Consider the following 15817-nt stretch of genomic DNA (forward strand, 5'->3'; position numbering starts at 1 on the left):
TCATGATTTCTGCAGATTTGGAAATTTTACGTTTTGTCTCCACCTCTGGATCATTGATGTAGCTTGTGAACAGTTGGAGGCCAAGCACCGATCTTTGCAACACTCCACTATTCCTGATTCCTGAAGAAGGGCTTATGCCCGAAACGTCGATGCTCCTGTTCCTTGGATGCTGCCTGACCTGCTGCGCTTTTCCAGCAACACATTTTCAACACTCCACTACAGTCCGTCTACCTGCCAACTATGACAGTGACCCATATATTTCTGCGTGTTTACTTTCAACTAACCCATCTTCAACCAATGCCGGTACACTACCCTGAATCCCACATACAGTATTTTTGTTTGAATTAATTCAATCACTGAAAGTTAAGGACCATGTTACAATAGCTGTGGCAAATTGGTTATAAAGTGTTGAAGAAAAGACAGACTTGCATTTATATAGCAGCACTCCTCACAACCATTGGACATTCCAATGTACTGCAGAGCTAATGAAGGGAATGTAGATCTACAATGTAGATGCTGCTGTAATGTGGGAAACATTGCACTGCAGTCAGTCTGCACACAGCCAGCTCAGGCAAACAGCAGTACAATAATGACTAGATAATCTGTTTTCCTTTCCATGTTGATTGAGGATAAAAATTGGTCAGGACATTGAGAAGAACTCTCCAGCTCTTTGTGAAAACAGTGCCAAAGGGTTTTTTAACCTGAGCGAGGAGACCAGTGTGAAGTCTCATATAAAAGATGTCACCTCTAACAGTGCAGCGCTCCCTCAGAACTGCAATGGCCTATCAGCAGAGGCAAGAGGGCTATCAACTGAAACCCCCACTCACAATTTGCAAACCAGAAGCTGGACCTTCAAGACTAAAGGGGGCAGCTCGGTAGCTCAATGGTTAGCACTGCTGTCTCACTGCGCCAGGGACTCCGGTTTAAACACAACCTCAGGCGACTGTCTGTGTGGAGTTTGCGCATTCTCCCCGTGTCTGCGTGGGTTTGCTCCAGTTTACTCCCACAGTCCAAAGATGCGCGGGTCAGGTGAATTGGCCACGCTAAATTGCCCATTGTATTATATGCATTAGTCAAAGGGAAATGGGTCTGGGTCGGTTACTCTTCGGATGGTCGGTGTGGACTTGTTGGGCCGAAGGGCCTGTTTTCACACTGTAGGGAATTTAATCTAATCAAAAAAGAGGGGTGAAAATCAGAGGAGATTAAATGCTTCCAGAAGGGATATGGGCTGGGTGCTGGCAGGTGGGACTAGATTGGGTTGGGATATCTGGTCAGCATGGACGGGTTGGACCGAAGGGTCTGTTTCAATGCTGTACATCTCTGTGACTCTACGATGGAGTTGCACATTACTATTTCCACTCACATGCCTGTGGGTCACCAGCTCCTTTTCTTTGCTCACGAGCTCCTCCTGGTGGCCTCTTGATTCTCGCAATCTGGAAAACTGAAGCAGCAAGGATTTTAAAATTAGAAACTTAACGCAAAGAGGTCTGAGAGAGACTCACTCAAAATAAGTCCAAGATCCTCTGAAAACAACAGCTTTAAAATATTGAAATGTATTCTGAAAATGTTAACCCTCCCCAGAAGGTAAAAACCCTTTTTAATCCAGCGACAATGTTTCAGGTTGACGGATTTTAGTCAGCAAAGGGCACTGATGTGAAACATTAATACAGTTTATCTCTCTCTCTCTCTCTCTCTCCACAGAGGCTGCCTGCCCACTCAGTCCAGGTCAAAATGGATCACAGCTAATCTCAGGGTTATGTTGAATAAGCTGAACACAGTAGTGGGGGCAGAATAGCAATCAAGACATGAGAGTAGGCCACAGTTCCCCTCCTCTGTTTTACAAAAACTTATAAGGAGTAGGCCATTCGGCCAGCTCCAGCTTATTTTTCCTTGTTTGTGTGAAAGGGGTATCGTTGACGAGACCAGCATTTATTCCCCATCCCTAATCGGCCAGAGGGCAGTGAAGACCCGAACAAAATTGCCGTGGGTCTGGAGTCACATATAGGCCTGACTGGGTAAGGATGTCGTAGTAAATTATTTGCAAACTAATCTCAGGAGCCTCGAGGTACAAGTCAGTGATTGTTTATTGAACCAATGTTGTTGAGTCCATCCCAGAAAAGATTCCGAGCTAGCACTCTAACTCCACAAGGGTTCATCAGATATTAATACATTGCAAATTACATAGGTGGTATCTTCACTTAAATTTCAATTGTGTGTTTTTCACACATTCCAAAAAGCGGCAAGGCACTTGTTTCATTTTAGATTAGATTCCCTACAGTGTGGAAACAGGCCCTTCATCCCAACAAGTCCACACTGACCCTCCCAAGAGCAACCCATGCAGACCCATTCCCCTACATTCACCCCTGACGAATGCACCTAACACTACGGGTAATTTAGCATGGCCAATTCACCTGACCTGCACATCTTTGGGCTGTAGGAGGAAACCGGAGCACCCGGAGGAAACTCACGCAGACACTGGGAGAATGTGCAAACTCCACACAGACAGTTGCTCGAGGTGGGAATTGAACCCGGGTCCCTGGCGCTATGAGACAGTAGTGGTAACCACACTCCCTGTCTCCCCAGATGTCATTCTGTCTTCTCTCTGAAGCCTGTGCTGTGTTCCCATCCAACTCTAAACCCCATTGCTTTGTCCTTCTCGGTATGGTACAGGGTCACCCTCACAATCAAATTAGGCCTCAGGATTAATGCTGAATCAACTATGTTGCATTTTCACAGAAACTCTGTTTGCTGCATCAGAATTTGTGTTTCATTAACTTTTCTTTTAACCTGACCACTTTCTTGAATCAAGTAAATGAAAAGGGATCTTAAATGATTCATCTGATTATTGCCTCTGAAATTTCTACCTCATGCTAATCCTAGCTGGGATTTCCCGTGGATTTACAGGTTAGCTCATGTCATACCCAAATTTCGTCCTCACACTTCCCTGAAGGACATTAGTGAACCAGATGGATTTTTCCTGACAGTTGGATTCAGAAGCTTAATTCCAGATCATCATCAGAAGCTTAATTCCAGATTTTTATGGGATTGAAATTCCACCATCTGCCAAGGCCAGATTTAAATCCAAGTTGCCAGAACATTACCTGAGTCTGTGGATTACTAGCCTAGTGACAACAACATCATTGAGCCATCGCCTTCCCTAAGATTAAAGCTTCTACCTCAGTGGATTTTTATCCATTTAAATCATGCCCTTTCCTTCCTGCCCCAGTGCCTACCTTGGCTGACATGGCCGCTAGCTGTCCCTCTTTGTCTCGGATCTCTGCCCTCAGTTTCTCTCCCTCTGCTTGGAGCTGAAGCAGTTGCTGGTCTTTGGCTGTGATGTCACGCTGCAAACTGGTCACCAGCCCTGTCCAAGGGGGAGCAGAAAATTATCAAGTGGGATGGGACAATGATTTAACCTTCCTACTGCGCCCGTGGTTAACTCTGATCTGTCCCAGGCCTGATGGTATTGACCCACCTAAATCCGTCTGCCTCGCTGACCCAGTCTAATGCTGATCAGACATTGGTGTCATGGAAACTATGGAGGTGGGCCACTGTCACCCAGGTGATTCACCCACCAGCCTCGGGCAAGATTCGAACTTCCATCTCTCTTCCTCAGTAACTGGCAAGGGCTCCTTTACCAAGCCACCATTTTAACTTGTCATATAGCATGTCATTTGAGGAGCGGTCAAGGATTCTGGGTCTGTACTCAATGGTAGAAAGATTGCCGAGGGGGTAGGCCTGACCTTACTGAAACACACAGAAGAGTGAGTGACTTGGACAGAGTGGATGAGCAGATGATGTTTCCATTAGTGGGGGAGACTAGGGCCTGAGGGCACAGCCGAGAGTGAAAGAACAACCCTGTCGAACTGCAGTGAGGAGGAGTTTCTCCAGCCAAAGGGTGGTGTATCTGTGGAGGCCAAGTCTTTGAGTGTATTTAAGATGGTGATAGGTTCTTAATTAGTAAGGGATCAAGGGTTACAGGGAGAAGGCGGGGCGAGCAGACGTGTGTAACGCAGCAAGGAACTGGAATGGGGCCCATGAGGAGAATGTAATCCCTCGCCCATTCAGACATTGTGTGTTAATGGATGGGCTCCAGGCAGTGGATTGCCATAGTTCCTGCTCAGTTCACTTCTCCAATGAGCCAAGAATAGTTTGGTGGCAGAAAACTGACTCTGACCTCATCCATTAACCCCCTCCTCTATCCTGACCCCATCCATTAGTCCTTCCCCTGCACTGACCCTATCCATTAACACCCTTGCCCTGACCCCCTTCATTAATGCCCCTCTACCCACTCCCTCGGCAATTAACCTTCTGTCACTCAGTTGCCCATGCAGTCAGGAAATTGCCCACAATCTCAGTGTCCTACCTGAGAGAATATTATTGTCTTTCTTCAGGTCTTCAGTTTCACTCTTCAGTTTTGTGATCTCCAGGTCTTTTTCAGTCAGAGAATGCCGCATCACCTCACTGGGGCCCTTCTGAAGTTTGGTTATCTTGAAGCAAAGAGTGAATGAGATAACTGATCACCCTCTACCAGCACCCATTCTCTACACAACTGGAGTGTAGTACCTGACGATGTGGTAGAGGCGAGGTGGCTGCGAGATGCAGTCTGTATGCGTCACTCATACAATTGACCTAACCATTCCCAGACCGGGGAGAGGGAAATCGAAAGAGGTGGTGGTGCTCGGAAGTCCTAAACTGCATTAAGGTAGAGATAAATCCCCCGGACCTGATAATGTGTATCCCAGGAGTTTGTGGGACAAAGAGAGGAAATTGCAGGGCCCCTAGCGGAGATAATTGGTATTATTAGCAGCCACAGGCAAAGTGCCCAAAGATCAGAAGGTGGTTAATGTGCCATTATTTAAGAAAGGCTGCTAGGAAATGCCTGGGAATTACAGACCAGTGAGCCTTATGTCTGTGGTGGGTAAGTTGAGAGAGGGTATTCTGAGAGACAAGATCTACAGATATTTGGAGAGGCAAGGACTCATTTGGAACAGACAGCATGGCTTGTGCGTGGGAAATCATGTCTCATGAATTTGATTGAGTTTTGTGAAGGGGTGACTAAGAAATAGATAAGGGCAGTCTGGTAGATGTTGTCTACATGGACTTTAGCAAGGCCTTTGACAAGATACCACATAATAGGTTGTTGAGTAAGGTTAAATCTCACAGGATCCAGGGACAGCTAGCCAACTGGATACAAAATTAGCTTGACAGTAGAGGACAGAGGGTGGTGGTAGAGGGTTGTTTTTCAGACTGGAGACCTGTGACCAGTGGTGTGCCACAAAGTTTGGTGCTAGATCCACTGTTACTCATCATTTATATAAATGATTTAGATGAGAATTTAGGAGGTATGGTTAGTACGTTTGCAGATAACACCAAGATTGGTGGTATAATGGACAGTGAAGAAGGTTACTTGGGAATTCAGCGAGATCTTGATTAACTGGGTGAGTGGGCTGAGTAAAGACAGATGGAGTTTAACTTAGATAAATGCAAGGTGTTGCATTTTAGTAAAGCAAACCAAGGTAGGATTTACACCTTGGCAGGGCCCTGGGGCGTGTTATAGAACAAAGAGATCTAGGGGTACAGTTTTATAGCTCCTTGAAAAACAGAGTTACAGGTAGTCAGGGAGGTGAAGAAGGCTTTCAGCATGCTAGCTTTTTGTTGGTCAGAGTATGGAGTATAGAAGATGGGATGTCTTGGTGCAGCTGGACAAGACGTTGGTGAGGTCACATTTGGAGTACAGCGTGATGTTCTGGTCGCTCTGCTACTGAAAGGATATTATTAAACTTGAAAGAGTGTAGAAAAGATTCACTGAGGTGTTACCTGGGCTGGAAATCGAGTTATAAGGAGAGGTTCAATAGGCATAGGAGACTAAGGGGGTGACCTTATACAGGTATATAACATCATGAGAGGAATAAAAAGGTAGCTAGCAGGCAGGGGAGTCTAAAACTAGAGGGCATCGTTTAAGGTGAGAGGGGAGAGATACTAAAGAGTCCAGAGGGGCAATGTTTTCACACAGAGGCTGGTGAGTGTCTGGAATGTGCCGATAGAGGTGGTGATGGAAGTGAGTACAATTTCATCATTTAAGAAAGGTTTAGACAGGTTCATGGAGGGATATGGGCCAAGCACAGGCTAATGAGACTCGCTTAAACTGTGTAAACTGGGTGGCATGGGCAAGTTGGCCTGTTTTCATGCTGGAGACCTCAATGACTCTATGACCGGGGTAGCTTAATCTGATTTCATCCAATGATCACAGTCAGACTGCATTCTTCACATGTGTACCTGCACTACAAGTCCACAAGTGAACATAGATAGGTTCAGCAAATGGGCAATAAATGGAGTGCAATGTGGGAAAGTGTGAGGTTTTCACATTAGCAGGAAGAATAGAGAAGCAGAATATGATTGAAATGGAGAGAAACCACAGAAAACTACAGAGGGATCTGGGTGTCCTTGTGCATGAATCAGCAACAATCCAGGCCTTTTTCAATATATAATTTCAGTTACATCACATTGTAAACTTCTGCTATAAATTCTGTGTCTCATGATCTTATACTCCACAACCTGATGGAGGAGCAGCGCTCCAAAAGCTAGTGCTTCCAAATAAACCTGTTGGACTATAACCTGGTGTTGTGTGATTTTTAACTTAGTGCACCCCAGTCCAACACCGGCATCTCCGAATCATGAATCAGCAAGTCATTGGGAAGGCAGGTGGGATGTTGCGCTTTATTGCGTGGGGTAGAATGTAGATTCAGGATAAGGTAAGGACCCAGAGGGCTGCTCTCTCCTCAGGGAGAGGTAACTCGGGGTCAGTTTAATCGGAGGGTCACCACACCTCAGGCAAGGAACAAGGTTGAGAAGGCAGGTCCTTCATGGTGATCTCAACTGGCACAGAAATTGAACCAGCGCCATTGGCACCACGATGCATCGGAAAACAACCCTCCAGCCAACTGAGCTAACTGACCACCCTAAAGTGGGAAAGTCCTGCAATAGCTGTACATGGCAATGGTGAGACAGCACTTATGTACGGTTGTGTACAGGCTTTGGTCGCCCTACATTTATATTAGAAACAGGTTAAAGAAGGTTCACTCAGCTGATCCCTGGGACTCTCAGGTTGGCTTATGAGGAAAAGGTTGAGCAGGTTGGAGTCAAGAACAAGAGGTGATCTTCTTGAAACATGTAAGGCCCTGAGAGGATGTGTCCCCCTGTGGGGGAATGTAAAAGCATGGGAAAACAGAATAAAAAGAAGGGGAGATGGGTCATACATTTCAGATGGAAATGGGGGAGAATTCCTTCTCTGAGGGCTGTTAGTCTTTGGAATTCTCTTCCCTGTCTGCCTCATTAAACAGACTCACAGCAAGTTAAGCTAGTTTACTGAGTGACAAAGCAATCACTGGGTATTGAGGAAAGCAGAAAGTGGACTTCAGTCCACAATCAGATCAGCCACGATCTGACAGAATGGCGAAAGATTCGATGGGCCAAATGGCCTATTCCCGCTCCTATTTCTTATTTTCTGCCATTCTTCTGGTTTGAGAAGCTTGCGTCAGACTGCTTTGGAGGCTGCGATGTGAATTACTAACATTCTACACTGTGCGAACAAGGATGCAAACCGTGACAAGATTTTGTCAACCTGAACAGGCGAATTTTATTTTAATACCTTCTCTTTAATTTGTGTCTGGGTGCTGTGACCAAACCCCAGCAAGCCAACCGCGGCCACTGCAGGAATGTAAAAGTTGCAATGAAACAAGTTAAAAACGTGTCAAAATAAGCCGCTGGATAACTCTGGGCACCGCTGTACACAATCATCACCGATGGGAATCCTCTGAGCACAGGTTTTATCTCAACTCATTTTATTCTGAATGCACCAAACAAGAGTCAAGTACACAGTGAACAAAGCAGCAAACATCGTACCTCATCTTTCAGTGTTTCAATTTGCTCCTGTTTAGCTTCAATGTCACAGCCGAGTGTCAGTAACTGCTGCGTGATTTCCAAGTCGCTCTGGCTGGGAGTCACCTGGGATATCTGCAGCTTCAAGGCCGAAACCTCATCTCGCAAGCTGGCAATGACGGTGTCTTTACGCTTGGACTCACTTTCGAAAACACTTAGACGGATTATTTCATCTCCCAGTCGGAGGATCTGATGCTCCTGTAATTTGAAGTCCAAACAACCAATTAGAGTCATAGAGATGTGCCGCACGGAAACAGACCCTTCGGCCCAACGCGCCCATGACGACCAGACATCTTAACCTAATCTAGTCCCATTTGCCAGCACTTGGCCCATTTCCCTCGAAGGCAGCAGTGGGTACTGCAGATGCTGGAGATTACAGTCAAGATTAAAAGCACAGCAGGTCAGGCAGCATCCGAGGAGCAGGAAAATCGATGTTTCGGGCAAATGCCCTACATCAGGAGTGAGGAAGGGCTTTTGCTCAAAACATCGATTTGTCCTGCTCCTCAGATGCTGCCTGAACTGCAGTGCTTTTCCAGCACCACACTAATCTTGACCCACATTCCTCTAAACCCTTCCTATTCACATACTCATCTAGGTCCTTTTTAAATGCTGTAATTGTACCAGCCCCAACCACTTCCTCTGGCAGCTCATTCCATACATATGTGAAAAAGTTGCCTCTTAGGTCTCTTTTATAACTTTCCCCTCTCACCCTAAACCTATGCCCTCTATTTCTGGGCTCCCCCACCCCAGAGAGAAGACTTTGTCTCTTTATCCTATCCATGTCCCTCATAATTTTATAGACTTCTATAAGGTCACCCCTCAGCCTCCGACACTCCAGGGAAAACAGCCCCAGCCTGTTCAGCCTCTCCCTATAGCTCAAACCTTCCAACCTTGGCAACAACCTTGTAAATTTTTTCTGAACCTTTTCAAGTTTCACAACATCCTTCTGATAGGAAGGAGACCAGAATTGCACGCAATATTCCAAAAGTGGCCTAACCAACAACTTGAGCAAGGAAATTAAATGTTTTAACAGGTAACCAATGAGTCCTCTTGTGGTGGTTGGTAGTGCCCCTACCTCTGAGCCAAGAGGCTCACATTCAAGTCCCACCTACATCTGAACAGGCCAGTTAGGAAAATATCCCTAGCCTGGGTGTTATGAACCAGACCAGACCCCCTCAACACATTTGGAATACAGCCTAGACCTTAACTTTTCTTATTTTCAAAGATAAGTGCCAGGTGTTGTGTTCCGGATGCAATTCGATTGGTCAAACTACAAGGCTTGAAGCAAAACACACTTTATTCACACACTAAATTAAAACTCAGACAGAAGGAAGCAGAAATGGGAATAATTAATTCTATTAGAAAACTGAATAAAATAATATTTGTTAGCTACTGAATTGTCAACTGTTCCTATATAATAACATCCCATAAGCATACCCTTCACAAAGGCAAATTCAGAAAAATAGATTGTCTCACATACAACTCCAGCAGCAGGAAGAGAACCCCCAGTTCTTAGCTATAAACCAAGAGAGGGAAGAAACAGCTTACGCACCTTCAAGACCCCAGTAGCTTCTACTGAAAACTAATACTAAAAATCCTGGTTCTGTTGGAGTTGACCACACCCATTCAGGTTGCTTCTATTATTCCAACATTTTTAAAAAAAACCCAAGGTCTCACAATCTATTTATCTGACAAGTTTTCAATAGACAGCTCGTCGCCTCTGCCTTAAAATCTCTCTTCAAAAACAAAACCAAGACAAAATACATAAAGCCACAGTATTGTTATACTGGTAGAGAAAAAGATAAACTTAGAGCTGAAAATGTGTTGCTGGAAAAGCGCAGCAGGTCAGGCAGCATCCAGGGAACAGGAGAATCGACGTTTCGGGCATAAGCCCTTCTTCAGGAATGAGGAAAGTTTGTCCAGCAGGCTAAGATAAAAGGTAGGGAGGAGGGACTTGGGGGAGGGGCGTCGGAAATGTGATAGGTGGAAAGAGGTCAAGGTGAGGGTGATAGGTCAGACTGGGGTGGAGGCGGAGAGGTCGGAAAGAAGATTGCAGGTCAGGAAGGTGGTGCTGAATTCGATGGATTTGACTGAGACAGGCTGGGGGGAGGGGAAATGAGGAAACTGGTGAAATCCGAGTTCATCCCTTGTGGTTGGAGGGTTCCTAGGCGGAAGATGAGGCGCTCTTCCTCCAACCGTCGTGTTGTTGTGGTCTGGCAATGGAGGAGTCCAAAGACCTGCATATCCTTGGTGGAGTGGGAGGGCGAGTTGAAGTGTTGAGCCACAGGGTGGTTGGGTTGGTTGGTCCGGGTGTCCCAGAGGTGTTCTCTGAAATGCTCCGCAAGTAGGCGGCCTGTCTCCCCAATATAGAGAAGGCCACATCGGGTGCAGAGGATGCAATAGATGATGTGTGTGGAGGTGCAGGTGAATTTGTGGCGGATATGGAAGTTTCCTTTGGGGCCTTGGAGGGAGGTGAGGGGGGAGGTGTGGGCGCAAGTCTTGCACCTCCTGCGGTTGCAGGGGAAGGTGCCGGGAGTGGAGGTTGGGTTGGTGGGGCGTGTGGATCTGACGAGGGAGTCACGGAGGGAGTGGTCTTAACGGAATGCTGATAGGGGAGGGGAGGGAAATATATCCTTGGTGGTGGGGTACGTTTGGAGTTGGCGGAAATGACGGCGGATGATGCGCTGTACATGGAGATTGGTGGGGTGGTAGGTGAGGACCAGTGGGGTTCTGTCCTGGTGGCAGTTGGAGGGGCGGGGCTCAAGGGCGGAGGAGCGGGAAGTGGAAGAGATGCGGTGGAGGGCATCGTCGACCATGTCGGGGGGGAAATTGCGGTCTTTGAAGAAGGAGGCCATCTGGGTTGTACGTTTTTGGAACTGGTCCTCCTGGGAGCAGATGCTGCGGAGACGAAGGAATTGGGAGAATGGGATGGCGTTGTAACGTTTTTAGAACTTATATAGAACCTTTCACAAGCTCACACCTCAAAAACAAAACAAGTGAAAACACAAACTGGAACAGAGAGAAACATAGGGAGCGTAAAATTTTCACAGAAAAGGAACAAAATTAATCAATGACTCAGTGTTATATCCAATTGCTCAAAGCTCTTTCAGAGGGCAAGGTGGACGGCAGCTGAAAGAGGGGTCAGTCTAGATGTTGTTTGATGATGGATGTCACAGAACAACTGTAGGGTGAGGCACAGTGGATGTGTGAGGATAGTGTGAGTGGGGAATGCTGTTATAGCAGACCTCTGCCAGCAGGAGGAGCTACCAGCAGCAGTAGTGATGAGCAAAGTTTAGGACTGAGTTGGGGTTTGGGGCAGGAATTGCATAGTTCCCTCACCTTCTCTTGCAAGAGCATTTCCTGGTTCTGAGAGTTGCAAAAAGGGACCCCATTTCCCACAGATCGACCCGGGGTATTAGTCCAGGCTCCTGTTAACGAGAAGGCAAATTATTGTTCACGTCGCCACCACCAATAGCAGCACCACGTCCGTGCTCCCTACTTGCCCAGATATCTCACGTTGCTTCGTAATGAAGAGCAAAATGTGGACAGTATGGGAGAAGGGGAGGAGAATAGAGAAGTTGTGATGAGGTTGCGCAGGAGGCTTTTGAGAAGAATTGTTAACGGAGGCAGGGAGGTGGGCAAGTGGAGGGGAGATATTTCCAGTGACATCAAGCCTGACAAGGAGCTGTCAGTGATGGAGGGTAAAGTTGGATTGGCAATGTTGCAGGATCAGAAGGGATCAGTGTACAAAAAGTATAAAGTACAAGGATGTTTAGAAAGCCAGTGTTAGAGGAGAGGGGCATTCAGTTCAAGAGGGGGAATGCAATACCTTTATTGATTGACATAACAGTAACAAAGTTTGTCTTTGATATCAAGCTTGATTCCAAAATTTATAATCAAGGGTGACCTTCCAGGGCAGTACTGAGGGAGTGCTACTCACTATGAGGTACTGTCCTGAGGGTAAACTGTTAGATTAAGGCTTTGTGCTTGCTCAGGGCAGTGTTAATGATGAACATAAAGTTCTCTTATCTTAGGTAACATTTCTCTGTCAACTCATGTCACTAAAACAGATGGTCATTGATAGGAACAGGAGTCAACCATTCTACCCTTCAAGGCAGCTCCAACACTCATTTAGATTAATAGCCTCAACCCCACTTACCTGCATAAGGAAATTTATCAACTTCTCTCTTGGAATATGCTCAACGATTGTACTGCCACATCTCTTTGGGGTAGAAAATCCATCTCATTGCAGCCTGCAGTGAACACTGCAGTATACAAGTCGAGATTATGTGATAAAGCAAAGCTCAGTGGCTGAGGTAGTCCAGTTGAGGAGCTACCACAGCAAGATGGGCTGAACGTCACTCTACACTGTGACGTCCTTGTTTTTGATCAGAATACTTGCTTTCTTTATTCACACATGGGGCTGGTTTTCAAAATATTCTACAAGTCGGTTCTGCTATAATGCATGTTTCTTCGATGTGAATTGGCTATAAGGCAAGTGAAGAATTTCGACTGTTATTTGTAAAATGTGAACTTTCCTTCCCTGCATTGGCTGTAATGTGATTCCAGTCCCATTGGTTTAAATGATGCTGCAATTAGTCAATTTTCTTACAACACGGGATCGCAAAGGAAAGGAATTATCGCGTTATATCCGAACAGACTACACTTGCATTCTCACATCTCACTCCGACCATGTGGGTTAAAACCTCTCAGAATGTTTCACAAGGTTATTTTAATTCAGCGGGACAGACAGCCGTAGTGTGGGCACAACCAGCACAGCAAGATCCCACAGCTAGTTGGGAGACGGGTGACCCTTTGGTTGGTTTTACAAGCTGAGGTTGGGAAAAGGGTAGAAGGTGGGTAGAATTCACAATGAATCAAACAGTACCTCAAACTGAATTTATCCTTGCTGAATCTGAGCCCATGGAGAAAAGTATTCTTTGTACAGCAGCTGCAGTGTGCAGAGTCCAATTGCTGCTGACTAACCATGAACTGGGCTGAGGAGACAGTGCTGAGGGAGAAGGTGCCCCCAGGACTCCCAAGGGATGATGGTGAATGGGTTCCCTTTATTGTACTGGTCCCCCAACACCAGAAAGAACACAGTTGGGCGCCCTGTGCATATGCAGCTGTTTTAAAGCAAGGTGCACTACTCCTCACGTTCTGCATTGCTCCTTCTGGCATCATTCAGGTCAATGGCATAAATGAAAGGACTCTATTCCTAAAGGAAAATCCAGTGAAACTCGCAAATGTTGCATGCTGGTCCAATTCCTCTTCTATAATGCCAAATGGAGCTCCCGAATTACCAGTACATCTATTTCCAGGTATTACTGGTTTTTCACCTGATTTCCAGGTTATAAGATCACAGACTAGAAACATTAAATCTTCTTTCTCCCCTCCCTCTTCTCTGACCTATCACCATTACCCCCCCAACTCCATCCACCTATCAGATCCCAGCCCCACCCCCTCCCATTTATCTCTCCACCCGCGAGGCTCCCAGCCTCATTCCTGATGAAAGGCTCTGCCCGAAATGTCGACCCTCCTGCTCCTCGGATGCTGCCTGACCTGCTGTGCTTTCCCAGCACCACACTCTCGACTCTGAACTCCAGCATCTGCAGGCCACACTTTCGCATGCCTTTTTTTTCTGCCCGGATGATGCCTGAGCTGCTGAGCATTTCTAGCCATTCCTGGTTTAGTTTCAGAATTCCAGCCCCTGCTGTAAGTAGGTGTCTTGTAGCCCTTTTGGAGTCAAACACAGGTAGTTCTGGAGCAGCCCAGAGACTCAGTTATACAGTAGCTGAACCTCCACTCCATAAAGCTCACCCTACAACAGATGCTGCCTTACTGGGCTTCTGGTAACTTCATTTTGGAAGATTCCTTTTGGACAGCTGGAAGTCAGACATGGAGCAAGTCCTGAACTCTGTGTATATACTGCAGCCCCCACAGGATGGGGGAGCAGTGCCCATCTGAACCAGTTGGTGGCGATGTGAGATCATGGAAGCCCTACAGTGTGGAAGCAGGCCATTCGGCCCATTGAGTCCACACCAATCCACCATAGAGCTTCCCACCAACCCCATCCCTGTCATAGCCAATCCACCTGACCTGCACATCTTTGGACTGTGGGAGGAAACCGGAGCACCCAGAGAAAACCCACGCAAAAACAGGAAGAACGTGCTAACTAGCCAGTTGAGGGGGAGAAAGTGGGTACTGCAGATGCTGGAGATTAGGGGCTAGATCAGTGGAGTGCTGGAAAAGCACAGCAGGTCAGGCAGCATCCAAGGAGCAGGAAAATCAATGTTTTGGGCCAAAGTCCTTCATCAGGAATCCTGTGCTTTTCCAGCACTACTCTAATCTTGACTACACACAGACAGTCATAGAGTCATACAGCATGGAAACAGACCCTTTGATCCAACTCGTGGATTATTCTTAATTATCTAGTCCCATTTGACTGAACTTGACCATATCCCTCTAAAACCTTCCTATTCTTATATCCACCCAAATGCCTTTTAAATGAGTCACCTGAGGCTGGAATCGAACCCGGGTCCCTGGTGCTGTGAGTATCACTGCTAACCACTAAACCACCATGCCACCTTGATGACGGCATTGGTTACAGAGCCCATTTTCAATGAGTGCTTATACCTCGTCTGAGAGTGGGCGGGCTGCTGCTGCTGCTGGTGCCAATGGGGGGTGCGCTGGTCACCCGCTTACTGCCCGCACTCGCTGCCCGTTTCTTCAGGGGCGGGTGAGGAATGGTTGCGCTGTTTCCTTGAACCCAGCCGTTCGGACTGCTGGTGGAACTCTGTGTGGGCAGCCAAGGAAGCTGGGAGACTGCGACAGGGCAGGAGTGGGGCTGAGAGTCCTCGATGATCTGAAGGTGTCCAGGCCACGCTGACCGCTGACTGACCGGAGGGCAGAACATCTGACGGGAGGGGAGAGGAGGAAAAGAACATTTAAACATTTTATCAGGATAACAAGCAGTGTCAGCACTTGATAGCAGTCTGCACAGACTTGCCTCAAAATGTCCAAACAGCATCAAACACAAAGCCGTGGTAATGATGAACTATAATCTGTAAGTAGGCTGGACATGAGAGTGGATGCCTTGGTCAGTAAACACCTGGAATATAATGTTCGACCCTGGTCACTCAGTCAAAAAGGAGATATTCATGGAAGGACAGAGAAAAATCAGAAGGCTCCAAATTCGCTTTCCACATCATCAGGGAAGATGTAGTTAACATTTGGGCTTTTCCCACTGTGGAAGGATATCATTGAATCCCTACAGTGTGGTAAGAGGCCATTCCATCCAGGCTGCATCTACCCTCCAAACAGTGTCCCTGTAACCTTGCATTTCCTATGGCTAATCCACCTAACCTGCAGATTTTTGGATGAGGAAATCAGAGCAGCTAGAGGAAACCCACACAAACCTGGGGATAGGATGTGCAAACCCTCCACAAACAGTCACCTGAGGGTAGAATCAAATCCAACTAACCACTGCACCACCCAGATCTCATAGCAGTGTTCCAGATCCTTGAAGGATTTGAAGAAACAGATACCCCTAAGTTCAGAAACAAAAGCCTCTCAGCATGCGATTGCAGGTAGATAAAGCTGTTTAATAAACAGAGTGATACGGTACAAGCGTAAGTAGTTATGATGAAATTGTACAAAACATTCTTTAGGCCAGAGTGAATATTGAGTGTGGATGAACATAATGATAGTGCTGGGAGACAACTGTTATAGGGAAAGACTGAATATACTGGGAGCAGCATGTGCTGAAAAGGCGAAAGGAAAATATAAGTGAGGATGTGAAATGATCAAAACAGTCATGATAGAACGAGTAGGGAAAGGCTAGTTCCTGTGGCTGAGTGTCGGTGATAAGGGAACA

At 46.6% G+C, this 15817-nt stretch overlaps 1 protein-coding gene across 1 annotated transcript in view; it reads right to left on the bottom strand.

Moving 5' to 3' along the window:
• fhad1 (forkhead-associated (FHA) phosphopeptide binding domain 1) overlaps window positions 1–15817 on the bottom strand; it is a 169945-nt gene that overhangs the window by 145329 nt on the left and 8799 nt on the right. Inside the window, exons 4-9 of the mRNA XM_087980527.1 lie at window positions 14578–14857; window positions 11281–11369; window positions 7906–8139; window positions 4367–4490; window positions 3234–3364; window positions 1364–1441 (exon numbers count right to left, since the gene is read on the bottom strand). Of these exons, the coding sequence (XP_087836653.1) occupies window positions 1364–1441; window positions 3234–3364; window positions 4367–4490; window positions 7906–8139; window positions 11281–11369; window positions 14578–14857 (936 nt within the window). The remainder of the gene's footprint in view (window positions 1–1363; window positions 1442–3233; window positions 3365–4366; window positions 4491–7905; window positions 8140–11280; window positions 11370–14577; window positions 14858–15817) is intronic.

This window comes from Chiloscyllium plagiosum, unplaced genomic scaffold (assembly GCF_037043375.1).
Source record: "Chiloscyllium plagiosum isolate Xiang-an unplaced genomic scaffold, Cpla_swu_hap1 HiC_scaffold_37, whole genome shotgun sequence".
NCBI classification, from domain to species: Eukaryota; Metazoa; Chordata; class Chondrichthyes; order Orectolobiformes; family Hemiscylliidae; genus Chiloscyllium; species Chiloscyllium plagiosum.